This window comes from Haliotis asinina, chromosome 11 (genome assembly GCF_037392515.1).
Source record: "Haliotis asinina isolate JCU_RB_2024 chromosome 11, JCU_Hal_asi_v2, whole genome shotgun sequence".
NCBI lineage: Eukaryota > Metazoa > Mollusca > Gastropoda > Lepetellida > Haliotidae > Haliotis > Haliotis asinina.
The window spans coordinates 48,925,064-48,947,661 of record NC_090290.1 but is presented as its reverse complement, the minus strand read 5'-3'; the positions used below and the strand labels follow the sequence as shown (position 1 = coordinate 48,947,661).

Below are 22,598 nucleotides of genomic sequence, written 5' to 3'. Positions count from 1 at the left end.
CATTTCCATTAGTGATGGACATCAACGTACCTATAGACTTTATGCAGAGCCCCGTGTCTTGGAGAGAAATCCCTTTGGTGGTGATTCCACTGGTGTGGGCTACAAGGATCAGATTCTTCGACCTCTGGCAGCTCGCTTTTTGCAACGTCATGGCCCTGGGTTAACATTCCAACAGGACAATGCCCGTCCTCATACGGAAAGGGTTGCCATGAATTTCTTGCAACACCACAACGGTGACTTACTGCATCAGCCTGAAACTTCACCGGATCTCTCCCCGATAGCGCATGTTTGGGACGAGAGGGGTCGACGTCTGCGCCGTCTTCCTCATCCGCCAGATAACATCCTTGACCTTGCAACAGAACTTAAGAGAATCCGTGACATCCCACAAGCCTTCCCTGCATGTTTCACAGGCTCTATGCATTTTCGATGCACTGCTGTTCTCAATGCCGATGGTGGGTATACCCGTTATTGAGCTTGTGATATCGTCGTTAGGCCCCTGTCTCGCTTGTGGACTCGTGACGCCATTGTGATTGACTTTTCAACTGAAATTCTCCCGACTTGTTATGGTCTCATGATCCCAATATTAAACATTAGAATCATGTACCTTTGACATTGTTATCGTACTTATCAACTGGGATAATATATTGACAATGCGGTTTTTTATGTGGCTAGAAAATGTTTTAATAATAATATGGCAATAAATAGCTTATGTATTATTCGTTAATATAGTGATTCATGTAAGGATTGGTCTTCGGAAACACGCAAGTCTAAACAGGCGTTAACCTGATGGATTGGTTATCAAACCTGTGACACACGCGAACAGTCAGACGTGGCGCCACCGATATGACGGAGACATGAAGTGTGCTACATAAATAGAAATAATGAATTATAAATAATAGAATAAATAGAATGAAAAAATCCCCAAAGAAAAAAACTACGAAGACAGGAGACAGACTGATCAGGAGAGAGGTGAATTAAGAATTACGGTATATTCGAGTGAATCCTACAAAGTGTGGACACAGATAGCGGGTTTAAAGCCACTGTCAATGCTTAATCGAAAAACATTTCGGTTCACCAATTCGGCCATTCTCATACCTAAAGCTATTTTCCACAAAATGTTCACTCAGTTAATTTCGAGAAATTTCCTGAATATCCCATACCTCGATTCGTTTAATTCCACAGACAGATAGATTGTCATGGTTTCAGTTCTGTGGCGTTTCCTTGCGGTCGTTTCCAGCTTCATTTTCTCGCAGAAAACTGGCAATGTCTGAATTTTCTACATGAACGATTCTTTGATATTCCTAGAGATGTCTTGATCAGGTGCACACTGCGACACAGCTTTAGACCTAGACGGTGCCAGTGAGACGTCTCCGGTAGAATTAAATTGTAGTAACTGTATTTCTTAAGAAATATTTCATCGCATGCATGAAATGTATTTGAAGGTTGAAACACAAATTAGATTTACTTTCCTTCCAAACTGCAGTTTACTTCCACCAAATCGTTTACATTTGTTGCCAGAATTGGTACATGTGGCATCTCTGTCCACAAATTCTTACGGATGACAATCAGACTACCAATTGTCCAGAGAGAAAGGGTTCTCATACGATATTCCTCCAGAGGTCTGGAGCTTCGGCAAAGGGATTTTCCACTAACCAGGTTTCGAGAATGAAATTTAATGGGCAAGTTGCAAGTCACATTCAACGGAAAACCTGCACCGTGAGAAACGTCAACAGCATTAGCTTCGAGGTCTAAAAATTGAGCATTGTCTCCAGGTAAAAGCTTGGTTTCTGTGTATTAACTCTTTAATCTTCATTTTGCGTTTCTGTCACACATTGTATATCTAGAAGTATTTACGTACTCGCTGACTCGCTGCGTTGATGGATGCTCACGATGTTGACCACTGGATTGTCTGGTCCAGACTCGAACATTTAAAGACCGACTACATAGAGCAGGAATATTGCTGAGTGCGGCGTAAAACAACAATCAAATCAGAGATACTGATTAAAGACATACTTTAGGCAGGCCATCTGTGATAAAGGGTGATCTGCCGAAAGCATTAGTTGCTACATTTGGCCTACTTTATACCAAGTGAAAAATACAGAAAAAAATGAAAATTATTTCAGACATGAACATCGTTGATAGTTGATGATTTACATGTCTATTTCAATAGCGAAACGATAGGGCGACAGAAACTTTTGATATTGGCGCCTGTTAATGGAGAATGAATGATCAAGGTAACTATTATTAACATGGAACATTGGCGTCAGTTAGTAGAGAATGGCCGGGGTGTTCAAGAGAACGGTTATTAACCTGGAACAGGAGAACATTCCTGCAGCAAAACTGCAACGACATTCATGTGGGTAGGTGGGTTTGAAATCAAAGCGAGTGAGCGTGTTTAGTTTTACATTGCACTGAGCAATAATCTTGCTACATGACGGCGTACTGTAAATTATAGTTTGGACTCATCAACAGCGTGAGGATCGATTATTGGGATACGATGTCATGTATCAAGCAAGTCAGCGACCCCGATCCCGTTAGCTACCTCTTACGACAAGCTGTCAAACAGGCCTAGACTGCATATACTGGTGCAAGCAAATACCTTCACACATGCTCTGGTGACCCTCGAAGATCCAAGTTAAAATTTGCCTTCAGCAGCCCATACGACTAGGGGGCGACTAACGGGGTCGGGTGGTAAGGCTCGCTGACTTAGTTGACAGTTCATCGCACCCCAGTTGCGTGGATCACCGGATTGTCTGACCCAGACTCCCTTATTTACACACTGTTGTCATATAGCTGGAATATTGCTGAATACGTTAAACAACAAACCTACACGCTCTGGTCTTGATGTAATGTGAAATGACAGGGCTGGCCACTGGAATTTCATGTAGCTGTTCTTGACGATATTAAATTACGATTGAGTATAAAGAGGCGTTGGGAAAGCTTTCGCTCGTCAAACAGACGGAGCGGATTCGATTCCCCACATGGGTACAATGTGTGAAGCACATTTCTGGTGACCCCATCCGTGATATTGCTGAAAACCGTACTCACTCACACATAGAGTATACCAATATAGTCACTCTCACAACCAACCCTAACGAAGGACAATAAATTTTGTTTACTAATGACAACTGAAATTTATCAAAATTAATGCATTTTATTACCATACAATGAAATGAAGATCAGATATTTGACGATTACATTTGTAGTTACTATCCGATTCAGCCACGTCAGACAATACTATACAACGTAGTGATTTTTAGCATGCACCTACAGACATGTACGAGAACCACTACACACATGCAGACTAACGTCCTAAAACAGCAATTACACAGGTTCCATGATGTATATTTGACGTTTATGACCTGAGGATAACTTGGAGTAATTTGTACCTGGGCCTCATTTCACAAAGCATTAAGATGATCGTAAGTCACTAAGATGATGGTAAGTCACTGAGTTGATCGTAAGTGACTAAGGTAACATCAACTAATGTTAAAGAGTTTGACTTTAGGTAGACAGTAGCAAACGTTGTTTCCTAAAAGGAGACCCCTGTTAGATTCAGACGTCAAAAGGAATGACATTTAACTCAGTCAAAAAGTCAAAAAGAGGGTGAAAAATGAAATTCTAGTCTGGGTAGGTTGGTTTAGCAAATGTACACAAATTTAAAAAGGATTATACTCCAAGCATACACCACATTCACGTTAACCTAAGTGATAATACACCCTTTAAAACAACTGATGAAGCACCCTGAACAAAAATTGATAAGAAAACGTACTCGATGCATACAACACATTCCTTTCAAAACAACTGATGAAGCACTTTAACCAAAAATTGATAAGAAAACGAATTCCATGCACACAACACATATACCTTAATACAACCGAAACGGCAATTAGAAGAATTATTCAATTCACGCATTACAATAGGTACCCAGAAAGACGAAGGACTCTCAAAAAGTCAAATGTTAGAAAGTGTAACTATGGCACCAACATAAGTGTTCTCGGAATATGATGAGAATATGTATATACAATACGTTTATTAAATAGATGGCATTTCATTTATATGTAAGACTCGAAAAAATTGAGTTGTTCATATAATTCCGTTTTATCAGAACCACTTCGAATATTACTTACAAGGTTTTCGGTTCCTGTGTACTACCCACATCGATTTTCCTACACACCACGCATCATTATAATAGGATAGTGATTCATACACACGTTTTTAGCACAGTCGGGTTGACGTTCGTACGACGGATTCTGATTCTAACACAGGTTCTAGTGATTATGGAAGCGACTAGTGTCACTGGCAGTATCAAACAAAGGTAATTAGTGATGAAAGTAGATGGATCAGTATGATTGCTGCCAGGCTTTGGGAGAAGAAAACCTGTCATGCCACAAAGAAGGGACAAGGTGAAGAAATTATCATGCATTATCAGCGCGTATATTTTGGCAGGATTGGTTGTATTTGTTTTATCAAATGCCACACTCAGCAATTTTCCAGCTATAATGATAATAATAATGTGTAGGTGCAGACATCGGAATCTATTCCAATCAGAAGGGGAATATTTCAGGGGGACTCCTTCAGTCATTTGCTTTTTTGTCTGTCTTTAAATCCTTTGAGTTTTCTGCTGAGTAGGGAGGGGAGGTTACCATCCCGGACCTCCTCAGCACAGATCCCCAACACCTCTTACTCATCTCCTCTACATGGATGACATCGAGCTCCTTTCCAAAGGAGATACCAATTTGAAAGAACAAGTTCTCCTTGTCGAGTCCTTTTCTAATGATATTGGCATGACATTTGGACTCGACAAATGTAATACTCTTCATTTGAAACGGGGCAAGGTAACTAATGGTGAATCAGTCAAGTTACAAGGGAGAGGAGTTATTGAACATCTTGTGGAAGATCAGGCATACACCTATCTTGGAATGCAAGTTTGAAACAAGCTCCAGAATGGCCATATTCAGGACAAAATTCTGGCCGAGTATAAATCTCGTTTAAAGAAAGTCTGGAGTTCAGGGCTAAATGCGCGAAACAAGGTCAAAGCCACCAATACTTTTGCTGTGCCAGCCATCTCCTATTCCTTTGGAGTAGTTGATTGGGCAAAACAAGACATCCAGCGTATTGACCGCTGTCCAGAAAGAATCATGTCTGATAACAGAGCACACCACCCTCGTTCCTCTCTTAATCGTTTAGGTATGCCAGTCAGTTCTGGAGGTCGGGGTTTGAATAATGTGGAGGTTCTTCATGATAGAATTTTATTGTGTACTTTCGTACATATTTACTTGGTGATCCAATCACTTGGTGATCCTCTGGTGATGCATGTCAAGACTCACGATGAAAGCAAGGAATTCCACATCTATTTTAAGCATGCCAAGGTTGTTGGACACAATCTGAAATTTGACGTTGATTTTGTTGATGGTGATGTACTGCTGGACGGTACAGCGATGGGAGTAAACCAGGTGAAGTCCTTTACCAAGCCTCCCCAGAGTCGGTCCTTTGTGGAGACGCTTAATCAAAATGTCAACATGAAATGTCGACTATGCAATGAATTTACACAGACTGCCCAACACCTTGTCAGTGGATACCCTTCACTGGCAGAAACAGCATATCTTAAAAGACGTGGATACGGTGACGTAGGACGAGGGGAACATGAACAAACAACGAGGGTACGTGGATACGGTGACGTAGGACGAGGGGAACATGAACAAACAACGAGGGTACATCAACCTATGGGCCCTGAGGGACCAGTGAACAACGTATTTATCTTACCGAACACATCAATGTTAATTTTGAACTGTTTTAAGCACGGGTATCGGATCGTACACTTCAACAAACCTGCGTGAATGAAACAATTTGAATCTAGCATCTTGCTGTTTTTCCCGCAAGTATTGTCTTAGTAAAGTCGCTGGGGTGTAATTTCTCTTCGTACTATTAACATGGACTACATTTGAACGTTTTGTCAAAATTTATTTATTGTAGTGAAAGAAGATTTTTTTCGAAGCCATCTCTAGATTTTGCAGACGACACAAGAAAAAACAACAAATTTAGAGTTATCTCCCTTCCATCGATTTCCATTCGCAAAGCATCCGTAATTTCTGTACATCAGACGTCAGTCAATTAATGTTATTATAGATAACGAAGTACAACCACGAAGTACTTAATAGGTTGCCATTGGCAGCGGGGTGCATTGCAATACACCTCACTTGTAAGCAGGGAACACTGACAATAATAGAAGAGCGCTCAGTGAATCAGAAAACGGCATATATGTGTGAGGTAAGATGACACACAATGCTGCTGTAATTACTCTAGATTAGATTACAATGTACAGATGTAGAAGATATTCATGAAATCTACACGAATGTCACGGTCAGTGTGCGAGATAGCCACTGGCCAGCTAGCTCTTAGCTAATAATAAAAATCCAGTCAAGCCAGTAAATGTCAACAGTCACTGGTCCGAATGGCTAGTGAATTTTCTTGGGATAATTTTGTTAAAATATCACTCTCTCCGACTTGATAAGTAATAATACACTTTCCAAATATTAGATTATGTATGTTCAATAATTTAATTAGAGAGATTTGGAAAACGGCAAAATCTCCTGGGGTAAAGACTTCGCCGATAACCCCCGTTGTTTTCCGACTTGTTTAGTGATAATACTCTCTCCAAATATTATATTACAATATGTTCTATAAGACAACGTGACAGCATTGAATCTAGTTGTCGGTCAGGTCAGAGGAGTTCCAACTCAACCAAGAAATCTTACTTGCACTAGCATCCTGCTTGGACAACTGAACTTCCTGACAATATAGATATAAATACATAAAAGACAACATTGGACAAACAATTATCAAGGATAGACAATTTTCAATTTGGCATGATGTCAATGATAGATTAGTCATTTTACATTCCTCAAGTTGTGAATGGTAGGACGTATTTAAAACTTCTCAACATTTATCGTAATCCTAATTAAATGTTTATTTAGCCATAACAAACAAGCTTAAGTTCCAATGACATTCTTTGTGATTAAAACACAAATTAACCTTTGAATATTTGGTGTTAAAAACTTTAAAATCCACATACTGTCAACATTAATGACCTAAAGATGGAAGGGCAAGGACTAACGTGCTCCCAAACGTAAATGTCTTTAAACCTTCATCAACTATTTTTTTATGAGGAAAACTACTTGATGGACAATAGAACGCGGAATCTAGTCAGACTGAATTTGGGTTGCAAAACACAGGTTTCTGTTCCCCCATTTTGTAAGTGAGAATGGTTGGGCATTAGTCTGCTTTTAGCAATATTCCAACAGTATCAAAGCGGGGAACATATGCAATGGGATCCACACACTGGGGAATCGAACCCGGGTTTTCAGCGTGACGAGCGAACGCTTCAACCACTGACCTTAGCCATCGCCCCTTGAGAAATGTAAGGTTTGTGGAATGAGCTGTACCAGCTCTTGGTAACGGTTCTCCTTACGACATGTGCTTCTTATATCTGATGATTTTTATTGAGTCATTTAAGTTCAACGGACTATAATCAGCCCATTCTCAGAGAACTAGGGAAAATTGAAAGTTGATCTTTATCTCGTAAATGAATGCGGAAAGATATATTGAAGCGAAGATTGACAATTGAAATCCGTATGCCTTATTGAACAAGGCATCGTAAATGTAGATTACATTGTTTAATTATCCACACTTCAAAGAACGAAACGCGCGATCTATTTTTAGAAGAACGTATTGCTTAAGTTTAAGAGCAATAATTTCGTGACTGTAATTTTAATGCTTAAAGGGTGAAACTGACCATGGGTATACACAAAGGATTCGCCAACACAAGACCAGTCTGTCTTTTGTTTCTCTTAACACAAAGATGGCTTCAAGTACCTTGAAAGGTTACAATTAGCAGCAGTCACTGCTCTGCACCGTCTCGGAACAGACTTGATAAGTGGACAAAGTCGCTGAATTCTTCTCCACTCTTGCTGCAATGCGGTGGCCACTTGTAACAAGTGTCTCGGACGTGTTTTGACGTTGACGCACACGTCGACCGAGTTAATGCTATGCGTGTTCTGTCGGGTTTAGATCTAAATTTAGTTATCGGGAAGGCCTATGGCCGACTATGGCGCGTGCTATAGCTTGAAGTAGCCTTGTCATGCTGGATTAGCTCCCTCTGCCAGTCCATAATCGGAAGCATGTCACGTGCAAGGACTTCGTTGGTGTACCGATTTGCTGTCCAATCGTCCTGAACCACTACTAAATCAGATCTTTGTATGTTGGATCTGGGATCCTACATCATGACACTGTTTCAACGAATCTGTCGACCTGTCGAATTCGATTATGGGTAAAACTTTCATTTCCCCGATGTTCATTTCTCCAACGGCTGTCTTCCATCTGTGAAGAAGGAAGCGTGATTCATCAGGTTCACCTCCAGTTTCTAAGGGTCCACTTCCGGACTCGCCGCAAGCGATTACACTGACATAACCCCTGAAACCAGGAGCGACAAGCACTTTATCCAATCGCATCCAGACAAAAACGAATGACAAAATTAAACCTTTTGCCTTTTCACACTGATCAACAACGCATTCGTTTTCCGCTTACTTGCACGTGTATTTTTCATGTTTTCTCGGTGACGTTTTGGCGAATATTTCTTCATGCAATACTACAAGAAGGGAAAGTTAATATAGACGCGTTTCGGCACAACCATGCAAAAATGACGTTTTTGAAAGAACTAGTGTATTTGTATTGTTTTGTCGCAGCTACATGACTTCAGTATTTTCAGATCACCTACACGCTTGTTTTACTGAAGAGTGTACACCACACATCACATGAAAACGTTGTAAATAGCATCCCACTCCTCCCTGTATTACAGTTTTAACAGATTCCGGGCTGCTATTTCAGAAATACCTCATTAGTGTGTTCTTTGGATTATCCGCGAGAATAAAAAGTCCAATATCGGTCATAAAGTAGATAAACTTGCACTGTTTTGACCTGAAATGCATGATTTCAATCCTGTGCATGGAATGAGTGGTCGATCTTAATTAAGATCGCACAGCAATGATTAGTCAATACGATTTGACGTATCAGTAGTGAATACCTACCTCGCACTGTGAATAAACTGTTTCACTTCTTGTAGTAGCCACAAGTTCTGCAAACCAGATTCATGCATTGATTTGACGTTGTCTACGAATGGCAACATACATGGCGATGTGGCAGTAAAATTTGAATTCGAACACACATTCATTCATTCATTCATTCATTCATTCATTCTCAACTGTGAGGTACACTTTTTTCTACAGAAATTCCTGGCGAATTTTTTTTCTGCAGAAGTTTCTGACAGGAGTATTTTTCCTGCAGAAATTTCTGGCAGAATTTTTTATTTCACAACCAGAATTATCTTAAATTAACAAAATTAAAGACTATAATTAGTGATACTCCTCTGTGAGTGGTAGTTTCATGTGTATTAATAAGCACTGTCGCTTTCCCCTGTTTAAAGCCTATTAGTACCAGACAACTGAGTATTTTACCGTGTGAATATGACCGTATTTCATTATAGCTTTTACAATTTAAAAGGCTTATGCATTATTCCCATCCGTGTGATTATATAAGACAGGGTGGGAATTGTCAGGGTGGGAATTGTCCTGCTCCCTTTACAGACGGCCGTCACGTAACGGGGATGTTGTTGACTGCGGCGTTACAAAAGAACTAAATAAACATCACTTGTCAAATCTTATTCCAACGATAATGCTATATTGTGATTATGATTGAATGAGTAAGTCACTGAAAGTTTCCAGTACTATAACGAAAGACAGAACAATGCACTTCCTACAACATACCTTCGGTGACTTGTGGTAGCACTACTGTCGATCAGAGAGTGTTCTGCTTGTACGAAAGAGCATACCGCAGGCACCGCTGTATCACAGTCGAGTCGTGCTTAAGTAACCTACTCAGTCAACATTGCATTTCCTTTAATGTCACAGACTACTGTAGCATTCAAAGTATATCTCCGGTCAACTGTAAGAACCTTGTCTAAGTTCTTATAACTATCGTGAAGCCACACACTGACGTATTGGTCATAACTGGTGGATGGATGTCAGATCTCTTTATTTCTTTTCTCACCATAATCTCTCTCATTAACAATCTTCTTCACTTGTTCAAGTATGGTTCGCTGCTTAACTCCGCACTCAACAATATTCCAGATACACTGGTCTCTAATTGTTCGAGTCTGTACTAGATAATCCAGTGATCAACAACATAAGCATCCATCTACGCAATTGGGATACGATGACTTGTGTCAACCAAGTCAGCGAGTCTGACCTCCCAGTCCCGTTAGTCGACTCATACACCAAGCATGGGTTACTGAAGATCAACTTTAACCCGGATCTTCACGTGTGTTCAAATATTGAGCAAAGGCTGCCTCGTTAACAGCTGGGACAACACTTTTAAAAATCTGTATTATATGAGGTGATGAACTTGGTGACTGTGTTCAGCCCTACTTCGATAATGGTAGATTTCACAAAGAGAAAGAAACCTTATTCAATCTAAGCCACAACAAATATCGCTCACCTGTACAATCACCTGAACTACTGACTGAGTATGGTTTTACGCCACATTTAACAATATCCCAGCAACATCACGGTGAGGGACGCCAGAAATGGGCCTCACCGATTGTACCAATGTGGTGGAATCGAACCCTGGGCATGAGCGTGGTGAGCGAACGCTTTAACCACTAAGCTGTCACACCACCCTCTGTTAGTCTGCAGAAACGTGAGGTACGATTACAGAGAGCATTTCTCATAATACTCAAACATTCTGGCACACGTAGCGTATTAAATAATACGATATATAATGTCAGTCTATCAGCAAATGTCAGACATCTCGCAAATCCTTGTATCATTACTAGCAACTCTCACTTGATTCTTTTGTCCATCTGATTCCTACGTAAGAAAATCGTTACAATGATGCCCGCGTCGTTTTTCCAATCTCCAGATTACGGAAAAAGTCTCCGGTAAACAAACAGACAAGGAGATGACACAAAATGGTTCATATATAATATAGGGTTTCAAATCAAAACAAATAACTGTAAATGACCTGCCATTTTGAATGGACCTTTCAAATAGAGCATCAGTGCGACTGAAATGGCAGTTAAAAAGCAGCAATAAATACTCAGTTCGAAAAGAAACACCAATCACGTTTTATCTTGTTTGAGTGGCATTTTAGAAGTTGAGGTGTACAAATAGTACAAGTTGACATGGATAACGACTTCTTTATTGCATGATTGCGGCGTTTCGATACGGATTCTTGTACCGTTGTCAAGCAGGAATGATGAACAAGTTTTATGTCGCTTTTAGCAATATTCCTGCAATATCACGACAGGGGACACCAGAAATTGGCTTCACACATTTTATCCATGAGTCTTTAGCGTGACGGGCGAACGCTTTAACCACTAGACTACCCCACCGCTCCAATGTTTTATTCTGAACTAATTGTTTTATGGAAACAAGCAAAGGAAACAAGCCGAGTCCTTAAACCGAACAGAAAATAGTCTTTATCGTCATCAGAAGTTTTTTGGGATAGTGCCAGTCAGACAGGTAAACGTGGTAACGTCAGTTAAAACTTAGTGACAAAAGACGTTGTAGTAATTGGTATGACGTCAATTAGCAGTCATTTCAGGATCATCACAATACACAACCGATCAGTATCACTACCTGAATATCGAATACACCATTGTGTCTTATTTCATGAGTTTTCGTTTGTAATCATAAACTTTCTTTTTCTTTTGCCGTTCAGTAGAGTATCACCGCAGCAGCATAATGTGTTCACAACGTGGCTGCGGGTATGATTCGGTTGACTGAGGACTGGTTAATAGTTGTATAATTTCTTTTTACACCCTGACATACACTATAATGAGATAATAAATAAAACCAGAGCATAATGATTGATCTGACACGCAAATCATAGCATGATATACTTTAGATAAAGTAAAATAGAACAAATTTCATTTTCGTATAGCGTCCGTGTACGTAAATCTAATATTGGCATTACTACAAAATGCTGCCGTCATTACTTACATTAGCTTAGAATATACAGATGTAGCAGATATACATTAAATCTACACAAATCTCACGGTCAGTGCGCGAAACAGCCACCTGCCAGCTAGCTCGTAGCTAATAAAAATGCTGACGGGCCAGTAAACAACAATCACTGACCCGACTGTTTAGTGAAGTTTCTGGGGATAATTTTGTAAATGTATCACTCTCTCCGACTTGTGAAGTAATAATACACTTTCCAAATATTAGATTATGTATGTTCAATAAGGTACTTCGAGAGATTTGTAAAACGGAAAAAATATCCTGGGGTAAAGACTTAGCCGATAACCCCCGTTTTTAAGAACATTACTTTATATTTGACTCACTTGCATTGTACACGAAACCTCTTTTGTGAATTTGTGTATATTGGTCTTGTTCTCTGAATACATATGTCTTTGATGAACATGTTAAATACTTTCTTGAGCACCACTCGTGTCATGACTGTGGTGGGTTAGCTAACCAGGACATCTATCTCAATGAGGAAATATCTGAAGCAGAAATCAAAAGTGCAATTTCTAACCTCAAAAATGGGAAAGCACCTGATACAGATGGGGTACCTCCGGAACTTTACAAATTGTCATCGGAACTAATAATCCCATATCTGACACTGTTATTTAATAAGATCCTAGATGAGAGTATATTCCCATCACAGTGGAATATTGGAATGATCTTGCCTGTATTTAAGTCTGGAGATAAGACTGAACCATCAAATTACAGAGGAATTTCCCTACTAAATATCATGGGTAAAGTCTTTACAACAATAATCGAGTCACGACTTGGAAAATGGATTGAACTTAATGAATTAATATCTGAATGTCAAGCCGGATTCCGTCCAAAATATTCTACTATAGATCATATATTTACACTACAGGCATTGTGATCCAAATATTTGGGTAAAACAAAAGGTCGTTTCTACTGTGGATTCATTAACTTTAAAAAAGCATTTGATTTCGTAGGCATGCGATAAATTATTAGATGTGCTCGTGCAACGTGGATGTCATGGAAAGTTATTTATCTCACTCAAAAATATGTACGCATCGGTGAAGACCTGTGTTAAAGTCGGTAGTTCAAGAACAGTAGCGTTTGATACCTCCCGTGGAGTAAGACAAGGATGTATCTTATCTCTTTATTCTGTTTATTAATGAATTTGCCACCGAACAGTATAGGTCTTGTAACACTGGAGTGTTCGTTACTCAGGATATATGAGATCTACTGCTATTAATGTTTGCCGATGACATCGACCTTTTTGCCTCGAGTGTTACTGGTCTGCAACGACAACTACAGATCCTGGAGTCATTCTGTTTAAAATGGGAACTGGAATTGAACTTGAAAACAGTCAAATATCATCGTATTTCGAAATGGCGGAATTCTGACAAATTCGGAGAGATGGTTCTTTGGCAATCAGCCTATGAAGGTTGTTACTTACTATAAATATCATGGGATTGTGTTTTCATCAAGATTAATGTGGACAAAAGAGCGTGAAACGATAGCACAACAAGTAAAAATGCCTGTCTTTCATTGTTTAGAATAGAGGTCCATTAGCCTTAGAATCAATTCTCAAATCAAGAAAGAGTCAGGTAATATATTTTACTGCCGTATTTTTGCATAATATATTCCAAACAAGATTGGGGTCGTGTAATTCTAGATCAGCTGAGTCAACCAGAGAATGTCTCTTAGTGGTTATTATTGGTATAATGTCAGATTCTCGATTCACCTATGTGTAACCTTTCACTATCCTTAGTAATGAATCTCCAATGTACGATACCCGTGAAGGTCCCGGGGGAGAATAGGCCTTCGTCGTGAGAGGCGACTAACAGGATCAGGTGGTTAGCCTACCTGACTTGGTTGATACGTGTCATCGGTGTGTGTATGTGTGGCTAGACCAGACTTCAGTTGGTTTTGTAGTGCCAGCTCACTGAAATACCATGCCACAGTTAAGCACGAATATCATTCAGACACATTATACTGACTCCAAGCTGACCAGTGCTTGTCGTGCCCATTAATACCGGGCGCCAGGCAGGTACCAAAAAGTACCACATATAACGTCTTTTGATATGACACGCAGCGGATCGACCCCACCACCTTCCACCGCCGGTGTACGCTTTAAGAACTATATCACGGAGGCGATCAAGTCGTCAAGGTGGAAAGTTATGGGTGACATAAAGATATAATTATGTCTTTCACATACCGCTTTCTCACTGAACTTGCTTTCAATTAAATTGGTGGTATATTTGTTACCTTTTCACTGCATCGCTGACAGTTGTTTTTAATTATTTCCCCGTACTTCAAAAAACTTGTTTTAAAAATCCGAACTCACTCACTCCCACACCATACTGACTAGGTCTTTCCAATTTTAGAACTTTATTCCTGACTGCAAAAGCATCTAAGCAATGATACCCTACAGCATCCCTTCAGCTGTTAGCAATTTCGGCAAATTTAACCATGCTTTTAAAATAACAATTATCATCCTAAACTGTGTAACCTTAACCCAGTAAACGTTCCACAGGACATATTGCTAGTATGAGATAATACGGTGTTTCCTAAGAGAGATCGTTTTCGCAGTAGATTTTGTACAGTGCTCTGAGAATGCTGAACGCGAAGGCGTGATGGCATTCAAATCATATTGTGACGTAAAATCAGAATGAGCAGCTCCAGATGCTACCATGGGAATCAGCTGAAACGGCAATCTGATGACACTTCACTGCTGTACCCGTGCTCGATGTAAACGAGTGCATACAATAAAATCCTTTGGTTTACTTTTTGTTTACAATATCGATAAACATCATGTTTTGGCCAATTTCCGTCGGTTCCAGATGCATTCCCGTGCTTCAAATACTCAATAACACTCGGAAATTGGCCAACACATGATGTTTCTCGCCTAACTGAAAACTAATGAAGACTAATTTTGGATGATAAATAGAATCTCTCCTTCGTGTCTCCTGATATCAATTATATCAATACTCGTTGATAAAGGTATAGATATCCGTGTCTTGCCGAGGCTATTTTCACCTATGTAAACTAGTGTTGATGTAATTGAAATCAGTACACGCAGTGATGAGATTCTCTATATATACTACAATTAAAAATAGCAGTAGCTTTAAATTTACTCTAAATGTATTGGGACGTACGTGCCCGTATGGTGTGGGGAATATCTTGAAGGATTAAAGACCATAAAAGAAGTCAAGCGCATGGTTTTGCAATCTCGCATCCTTCACAATGTTATTGAGATATCAAGTCGTTGGTAGAAACGAAAAACTATCGATGCATCGACAGTATATGTGACTGTCGACAGTTAGTAATTGCCTTCTGTTGATAAGTGCGCAGCGCAAAAGTACAGGATGTTTGTGTGAAGAGTTGCGGGTTCATTCAGTTTATGCTTTAACTGTTTACTTCTTAGAACCTTTATATCTATGCCGGAAACTATACATTCATTCATTTGGGAATGAACTCAAATGAGCCTAGTGGGTATCCTAGTGGTTAAAGCATTAGCTCGATGCGCCGAAGGCCATTGTTCGACTCCCCAGATGGGTGCAATTAGTGACGCCCTTTTTCTGGTGTCCCCTTGCGTGATATTGCTAGAATATTTTGTTACGGTTAATAATTGGCTGTGACAAAACATACAAGAAATCCCACCAGAACCAGCAAAGTATGACACTGAGAAGATTTTCAGTAATATGGTTGTTAGACAGTTTAGACAGTTTATTTATTTGCGTAATATCGGCCTTGCGGCCTATAATACAGTTATTCAATCGATATACAGTGGTGACCTGGGTGCAGATCTTGTTTGGAATATATTATGCAAAAATACGGCTGTAAAATATATTACCTGACTGTTTCTTGCTTTGAGGATTGATTCTAAGGCTAATGGACCTCTATACACTTTTCGAAGTTGTAAGAAATACTTTTCACGCCAACATTCGTAATATTTACATTTCAAAAAGACATGATTCTCATCTTCAACTTCCAAGCCATTACATACTGTACACAAAACGTCTGTTATGGTGGCATCTTTCTTACATCGAAATGCGTTTATCTTCAGATTGTTGTTGGAAATTCGGAATCTGCAGTATACACGTATTAGGTATTTGTTTTTCAATTTCAGTGATATACGGTTCCAAGTGAAGGTTATATTTGAATTGTGAATAATGTTTTCAGAATTTTTGAGCTGCAAACATCATTATGCCAAGTCTGGTAGGCTCTATCTTTGATGCGTTTTTCGAAGGTTAGGATGAATAACTGTACGTCGCCCACGCCTTGGTTTAGCCATACATGTGAAAACCCGTTTCTGAATAAAATAGATCCTACACTCGACACCCAATTAATTTAGCCCAAATAGTCAAACACTTTGAGCATCTTATAACACTGTAAGGGATAACGCTGTGGATTCATGTTTAACAGTTTGAACCAAAACTTAATTACTTTGATCTGACTCAAGACATACACTGGATAACGTCCAAGTTCACCGAGGATTTCCTTCTTGGAGGCAAATTTTCCAATTATGAGAAGTCTTTTAAAATACATCATCTGAATCCTTTCAATTGAATCTCAATACTTGTGTCCCCAAATTTCAGCTCCATAGAGTAGTATTGGTGCTATCTTCGTGTCAAATATCATCCGTGCCGTAGAATATGTTATTTCCTGTTTTTTCCTAAAGATTCTAAACAATGAAAGACAGGCTTTTTTACTTGTTGTGCAATCGTTTCACGCGCTTTTGTCCATATTAATCTTGATGAAAACACAATCCCATGATATTTATAGTAAGTAACAACCTTCATAGGCTGATTACCAAAGAACCGTCTCTCCGAATTTGTCAGAATTCCGCCATTTCGAAATACGATGATATTTGACTGTTTTCAAGTTCAATTCCAGTTCCCATTTTAAACAGAATGACTCCAGGATCTGTAGTTGTCGTTGCAGACCAGTAACACTCGTGGTAAAAAGGACGATGTCATCGGCAAACATTAATAGCAGTAGATCTCATATATCCTGAGTAACGAACACTCCAGTGTTACAAGACCTACACTGTTCGGTGGCAAATTCATTAATAAATAGAATAAAGAGATAAGATGCATCCTTGTCTTACTCCACGGGAGGTATCAAACGCTACTGTTTTTGAATTACCGACTTTAACACAGGTCTTCACCGATGCGTACATACTTTTGAGTGAGATAAATAGCTTTCCATGACATCCACGTTGCACGAGCACATCTAATAATTTATCGCATGCCTACGAAGTCAAATGCTTTTTAAAGTCAATGAATCCACAGTAGAAACGACCTTTTGTTTTACCCAAATATTTGGAACACAATGCCTGTAGTGTAAGTAAATGATCTGTAGTAAAATGTTGTGGACGGAATCCGGCTTGACATTCAGATATTAATGCATTAAGTTCAATCCATTTTCCAAGTCGTGACTCGATTATTGTTGTAAAGACTTTACCCATGATATTTAGTAGGAAAATTCCTCTGTAATGTGATGGTTCAGTCTTATCTCCAGACTTAAATACAGGCAAGATCATTCCAATATTCCACTGTGATGGGAATATACTCTCATCTAGGATCTTATTAAATAACAGTGTCAGATATGGGATTATCAGTTCCGATGACAATTTGTAGAGTTCCGGAGGTACCCCATCTGTATCAGGTGCTTTCGCATTTTTGAGGTTAGAAATTGCACTTTTGATTTCTGCTTCAGATATTTCCTCATTGAGATAGATGTCCTGGTTAGCTAACCCACCACAGTCATGACACGAGTGGTGCTCAAGAAAGTATTTAACATGTTCATCAAAGACATATGTATTCAGAGAACAAGACCAATATACACAAATTCACAAAAGAGGTTTCGTGTACAATGCAAGTGAGTCAAATATAAAGTAATGTTCTTAAAAACGGGGGTTATCGGCTAAGTCCCCAAGAGATTTTGCCGTTTTCCAAATCTCTCTAAGTACCTTATTGAACATACATAATCTGGAAAGTGTATTATTACTTCACAAGTCGGAGGGAGTGATACATTTACAAAATTATCCCCAGAAACTTCACTAAACAGTCGGGTCAGTGATTGTTGTTTACTGGCCCGTCTGCATTTTTATTAGCTACGAGCTAGCTGGCAGGTGGCTGTTTCGCGCACTGACCGTGAGATTTGTGTAGATTTAATGAATACCTTCTACATCTGTATATTCTAAGCTAATGTACAGTAATGACAGCAGCATTGTGTAGTAATGCCAATATTAGATTTACGTACACGGACGCTATACGAAAATGAAATTTGTTCTATTTTACTTTTTCGAAAGTATATCATGCTATGATTTGCGTGTCAGATCAATGATTATGCTCTGGTTATATTTATTATCTCATTATAGTGTATGTCAGGGTGTAAAAAGAAATAATACAACTATTAACCAGTCCTCAGTCAACCGAATCATACCCGCAACCACGTTGTGAACACATTATGCTGCTGCTGGGGTGATACTCTACTGAACGCCAAAAGAAAAAGAAAGTTTAAAGCTCACATGCAACGTAAAACACAGCTTTGCAGATTCTGGTACATTTCGGTGTGCACATACCGAAACAAATCATAAAAAATGCCAATTCAACCTATAAAGTTGAAAAAAAACGCGATGAAAAAAAGCCCGCGAAATCGGAGTTCAAACGTTTCACTAAATTCCCCCCAGCGCTGGGGAGAAAACTGGTTTCAAAAGCTGCGCTGCGCTGCGTCCATAACGCATGCGCAGTGAATAGTTTCGCGGAGCTTGAAACAATATGCATGCCCAGCGTCTGAGGTCGTGAGCTGTAGTCTAGTCTTGGTTGTGTACACAAACAAGTAAATAATCTACTTGTTATGTAAAAGAAACTTGTTGATTGTGGTAAGCAGTCTCTGTCACAGAGAAAGCTCAGTGTCTGGTTTATTCACACCTATACGTCTGCCTGCCTGTCTGCTAAAGACAACATGCAATACACAGCTTCAATCACTGACCACGTGCAATTTGAACTTAACACCTATTAGACAATACGACATAAAGAAAATATGTTGATTTATGACTCGTGCACCAGAGTCCCGTGTCTGCCACATTATGTAATTAGGCACGTGTGATACACATGACATGTTTTTATGTCTGTTGGTTGCAAACATACTACATTCATTTTTTTTTTCGGATGACTGGATCTGACGGAAACTGGTGCAAACTCTTGTCAGCATTAAGTCCTGCTTTGTACTTGGACGAATGACAGATTCCAGCCACCCAGTAATTTACCATTTTTACTGACATGATTTTTGATTGGATCGAGCGCAAATTCAGAGAACAGATATTTTCCAAACCCAACATCTCTATATACATTCTTCATGGGTAACGACTTCTCTTAGTGTATATGATTTTGTTTGACAACAGTATATGAATCCATATTGAAACGACGCATCAAGTACACAAAAAGAAGCTGTTATCCATAAAGAATCTTACTTTCTTGTGACTGGCTATACTTCTAAAATGCCCATCAAACAGATCATCTTTCTGTACACACAATGAACCCTCGGCATATCAGCAAATGAAACAGCCAATCGGAAGCCGTCGTTACACTTGAGTGCATATCCACCCACTATGACTGGGTTCGGTCTCCCGAGGGCTTCGTTTCAGGGGAAGTGAGCCAAAGTACAAAATATTGCACTTTTGAATCGCAATTGTACGCTTATAATTGTGTTTATTTGGGTTTTTTTAAAAGCAGCAATGTATATTATATGTCATGAATAAGTGATAAATGTGTTTTAATTATGTTTCATTTTTTGGTTGCATGTGACCTTTAAGATTACAAACGAAAACTCATGAAATAAGACACAATGGTGTATTCGATATTCAGGTAGTGATACTGGTCGGTTGTGTAGTGTGATGATCCTGAAATGACTGTTAATTGACGATATACTAAATACTAGTGTACCGTTACCATGTTTACCTGTCTGACTGGCACTATCCCAAAAACCTTCTGATGACGATAAAGACTATTTTCTGTTCGGTTTAAGGACTCGGCTTGTTTCCTTTGCTTGTTTTCATAAAAAAATTAGTTCAGAATAAAACATTGGAGCGGTGGGGTAGCCTAGTGGTTAAAGCGTTCGCCTGTCACGCTAAAGACTCAGGTTAGATTCTCCTCATGGATACAATGTATGAAGCCAATTTCTGGTGTCCCCTGTCGTGATATTGCAGGAATATTGCTAGAAGCGGCATAAAACTTGTTCATCATTCCTGCTTGACAACGGTACAAGAATCTGTATCGAAACGTCGCAATCACGCAATAAAGAAGTCGTTATCCATGTCAACTTGTACTATGTGTACACCTCAACTTCTAAAATGCCACTCAAACAAGATAAAACGTGATTGGCGTTTCTTTTCGAACTGAGTATTTATTGCTACCTTTTAACTGCCATTTCAGTCGCACTGATGCTCTATTCGAAAGGCCATGGCAGGTCATTTACAGTTATTTGTTTTGATTTGAAACCCTATATTATATATGAACCATTTTGTGTCATCTCCTTGTCTGTTTGTTTACCGGAGACTTTTTTCCGTAATCTGGAGATTGGAAAATCGACGCGGGCATCATTGTAACGATTTTCTTACGTAGGAATCAGATGGACAAAAGAATCAAGTGAGAGTTGCTGGTAATGATACAAGAATTTGCGAGATGTCTGACATTTGCTGATAGACTGACATTATATATCGTATTATTTAATACGCTACGTGTGCCAGAATGTTTGAGTATTATGAGAAATGCTCTCTGTAATCGTACCTCACGTTTCTGCAGACTAACAGAGGGTGGTGTGACAGCTTAGTGGTTAAAGCGTTCGCTCACCACGCTCATGCCCAGGGGTCGATTCCACCACATTGGTACAATCGGTGAGGCCCATTTCTGGCGTCCCTCACCGTGATGTTGCTGGGATATTGTTAAATGTGGCGTAAAACCATACTCAGTCAGTAGTTCAGGTGATTGTACAGGTGAGCGATATTTGTTGTGGCTTAGATTGAATAAGGTTTCTTTCTCTTTGTGAAATCTACCATTATCGAAGTAGGGCTGAACACAGTCACCAAGTTCATCACCTCATATAATACAGATTTTTAAAAGTGTTGTCCCAGCTGTTAACGAGGCAGCCTTTGCTCAATATTTGAACACACGTGAAGATCCGGGTTAAAGTTGATCTTCAGTAACCCATGCTTGGTGTATGAGTCGACTAACGGGACTGGGAGGTCAGACTCGCTGACTTGGTTGACACAAGTCATCGTATCCCAATTGCGTAGATGGATGCTTATGTTGTTGATCACTGGATTATCTAGTACAGACTCAATTAGAGACCAGTGTATCTGGAATATTGTTGAGTGCGGAGTTAAGCAACGAACCATACTTGAACAAGTGAAGACGATTGTTAATGAGAGAGATTATGGTGAGAAAAGAAATAAAGAGATCTGACATCCATCCACCAGTTATGACCAATAAGTCAGCGTGTGGCTTCACGATAGTTATAAGAACTTAGACAAGGTTCTTACAGTTGACCGGAGATATACTTTGAATACTACAGTAGTCTGTGACATTAAAGGAAATGCAATTTGGACTGAGTAGGTTACTTAAGCACGATTCGACTGTGATACAGCGGTGCCTGTGGTATGCTCTTTCGTACAAGCAGAAAACTCCCTGATCGACAATAATGCTACCACAAGTCGCCGAAGGTATGTTGTAGGAAGTGCATTGTTCTGTCTTTATTTAATATAGTACTGGAAGTTACATAAACTTTCAGTGACTCACTCATTCAATCATAATCACAACATAGAAAAATCGTTGGAATAAGATTTGACAAGTGATGATTTGTTTCTTTTCTAACGCCGCAGTCAACAACATCCCCGCTACGTGATGGCCGTCTGTAAACACTCGGGACTGGAGCCGACACGATCTTTGATGCCTAATCCTGAATGAACGGTATATAGAGTTTAGCATGAAATGCATGTGGACCGGCTTGTTTTTTTTCGTAAATGTCTCTTCATCCAGTGATCCAATCGATTTCAAACTTAGTTTGCAAGTGAATGTTTTTGTCAGACAACCTAATCACATTGTAAATCACCGACGTTATGCATTTGTAATTACCCCACAGCCGCGTTGGCTGAGTGATTCTGAGAATGAATAAATGAATGAATGAATGAATGGATGGATGTGTGTTCGAATTCAAATTTTACTGCCACATCGCCATGTATGTTGCCATTCGTAGACAACGTCAAATCAATGCATGAATCATTTAGAAATCATGGTTTGCAGAACTTGTGGCTACTACAAGAAGTGAAACAGTTTATTCACAGTGCAAGGTAGGCATTCACTACTGATACGTCAAATCGTATTGACTAATCATTGTTGTGCGATCTTAATTAAGATCGACCACTCATTCCGTACACAGGATTGAAATTTCATGCATTTCAGGTCAAAACAGTGCAAGTTTATCTACTTTATGACCGATATTGGACTTTTTATTCTCGCGGATAATCCAAAGAACATACTAATCAGG

The 22,598-nt window shown here is 39.4% G+C and overlaps 1 protein-coding gene across 1 annotated transcript in view; it reads right to left on the bottom strand.

The window, feature by feature from the left end:
- Positions 1–22,598, bottom strand: part of LOC137255496 (uncharacterized) — a 97,065-nt gene that overhangs the window by 51,847 nt on the left and 22,620 nt on the right. The window contains exon 2 of the mRNA XM_067792932.1: positions 6,759–6,792. Within this exon, the coding sequence (XP_067649033.1) occupies positions 6,759–6,792 (34 nt within the window). The remainder of the gene's footprint in view (positions 1–6,758; positions 6,793–22,598) is intronic.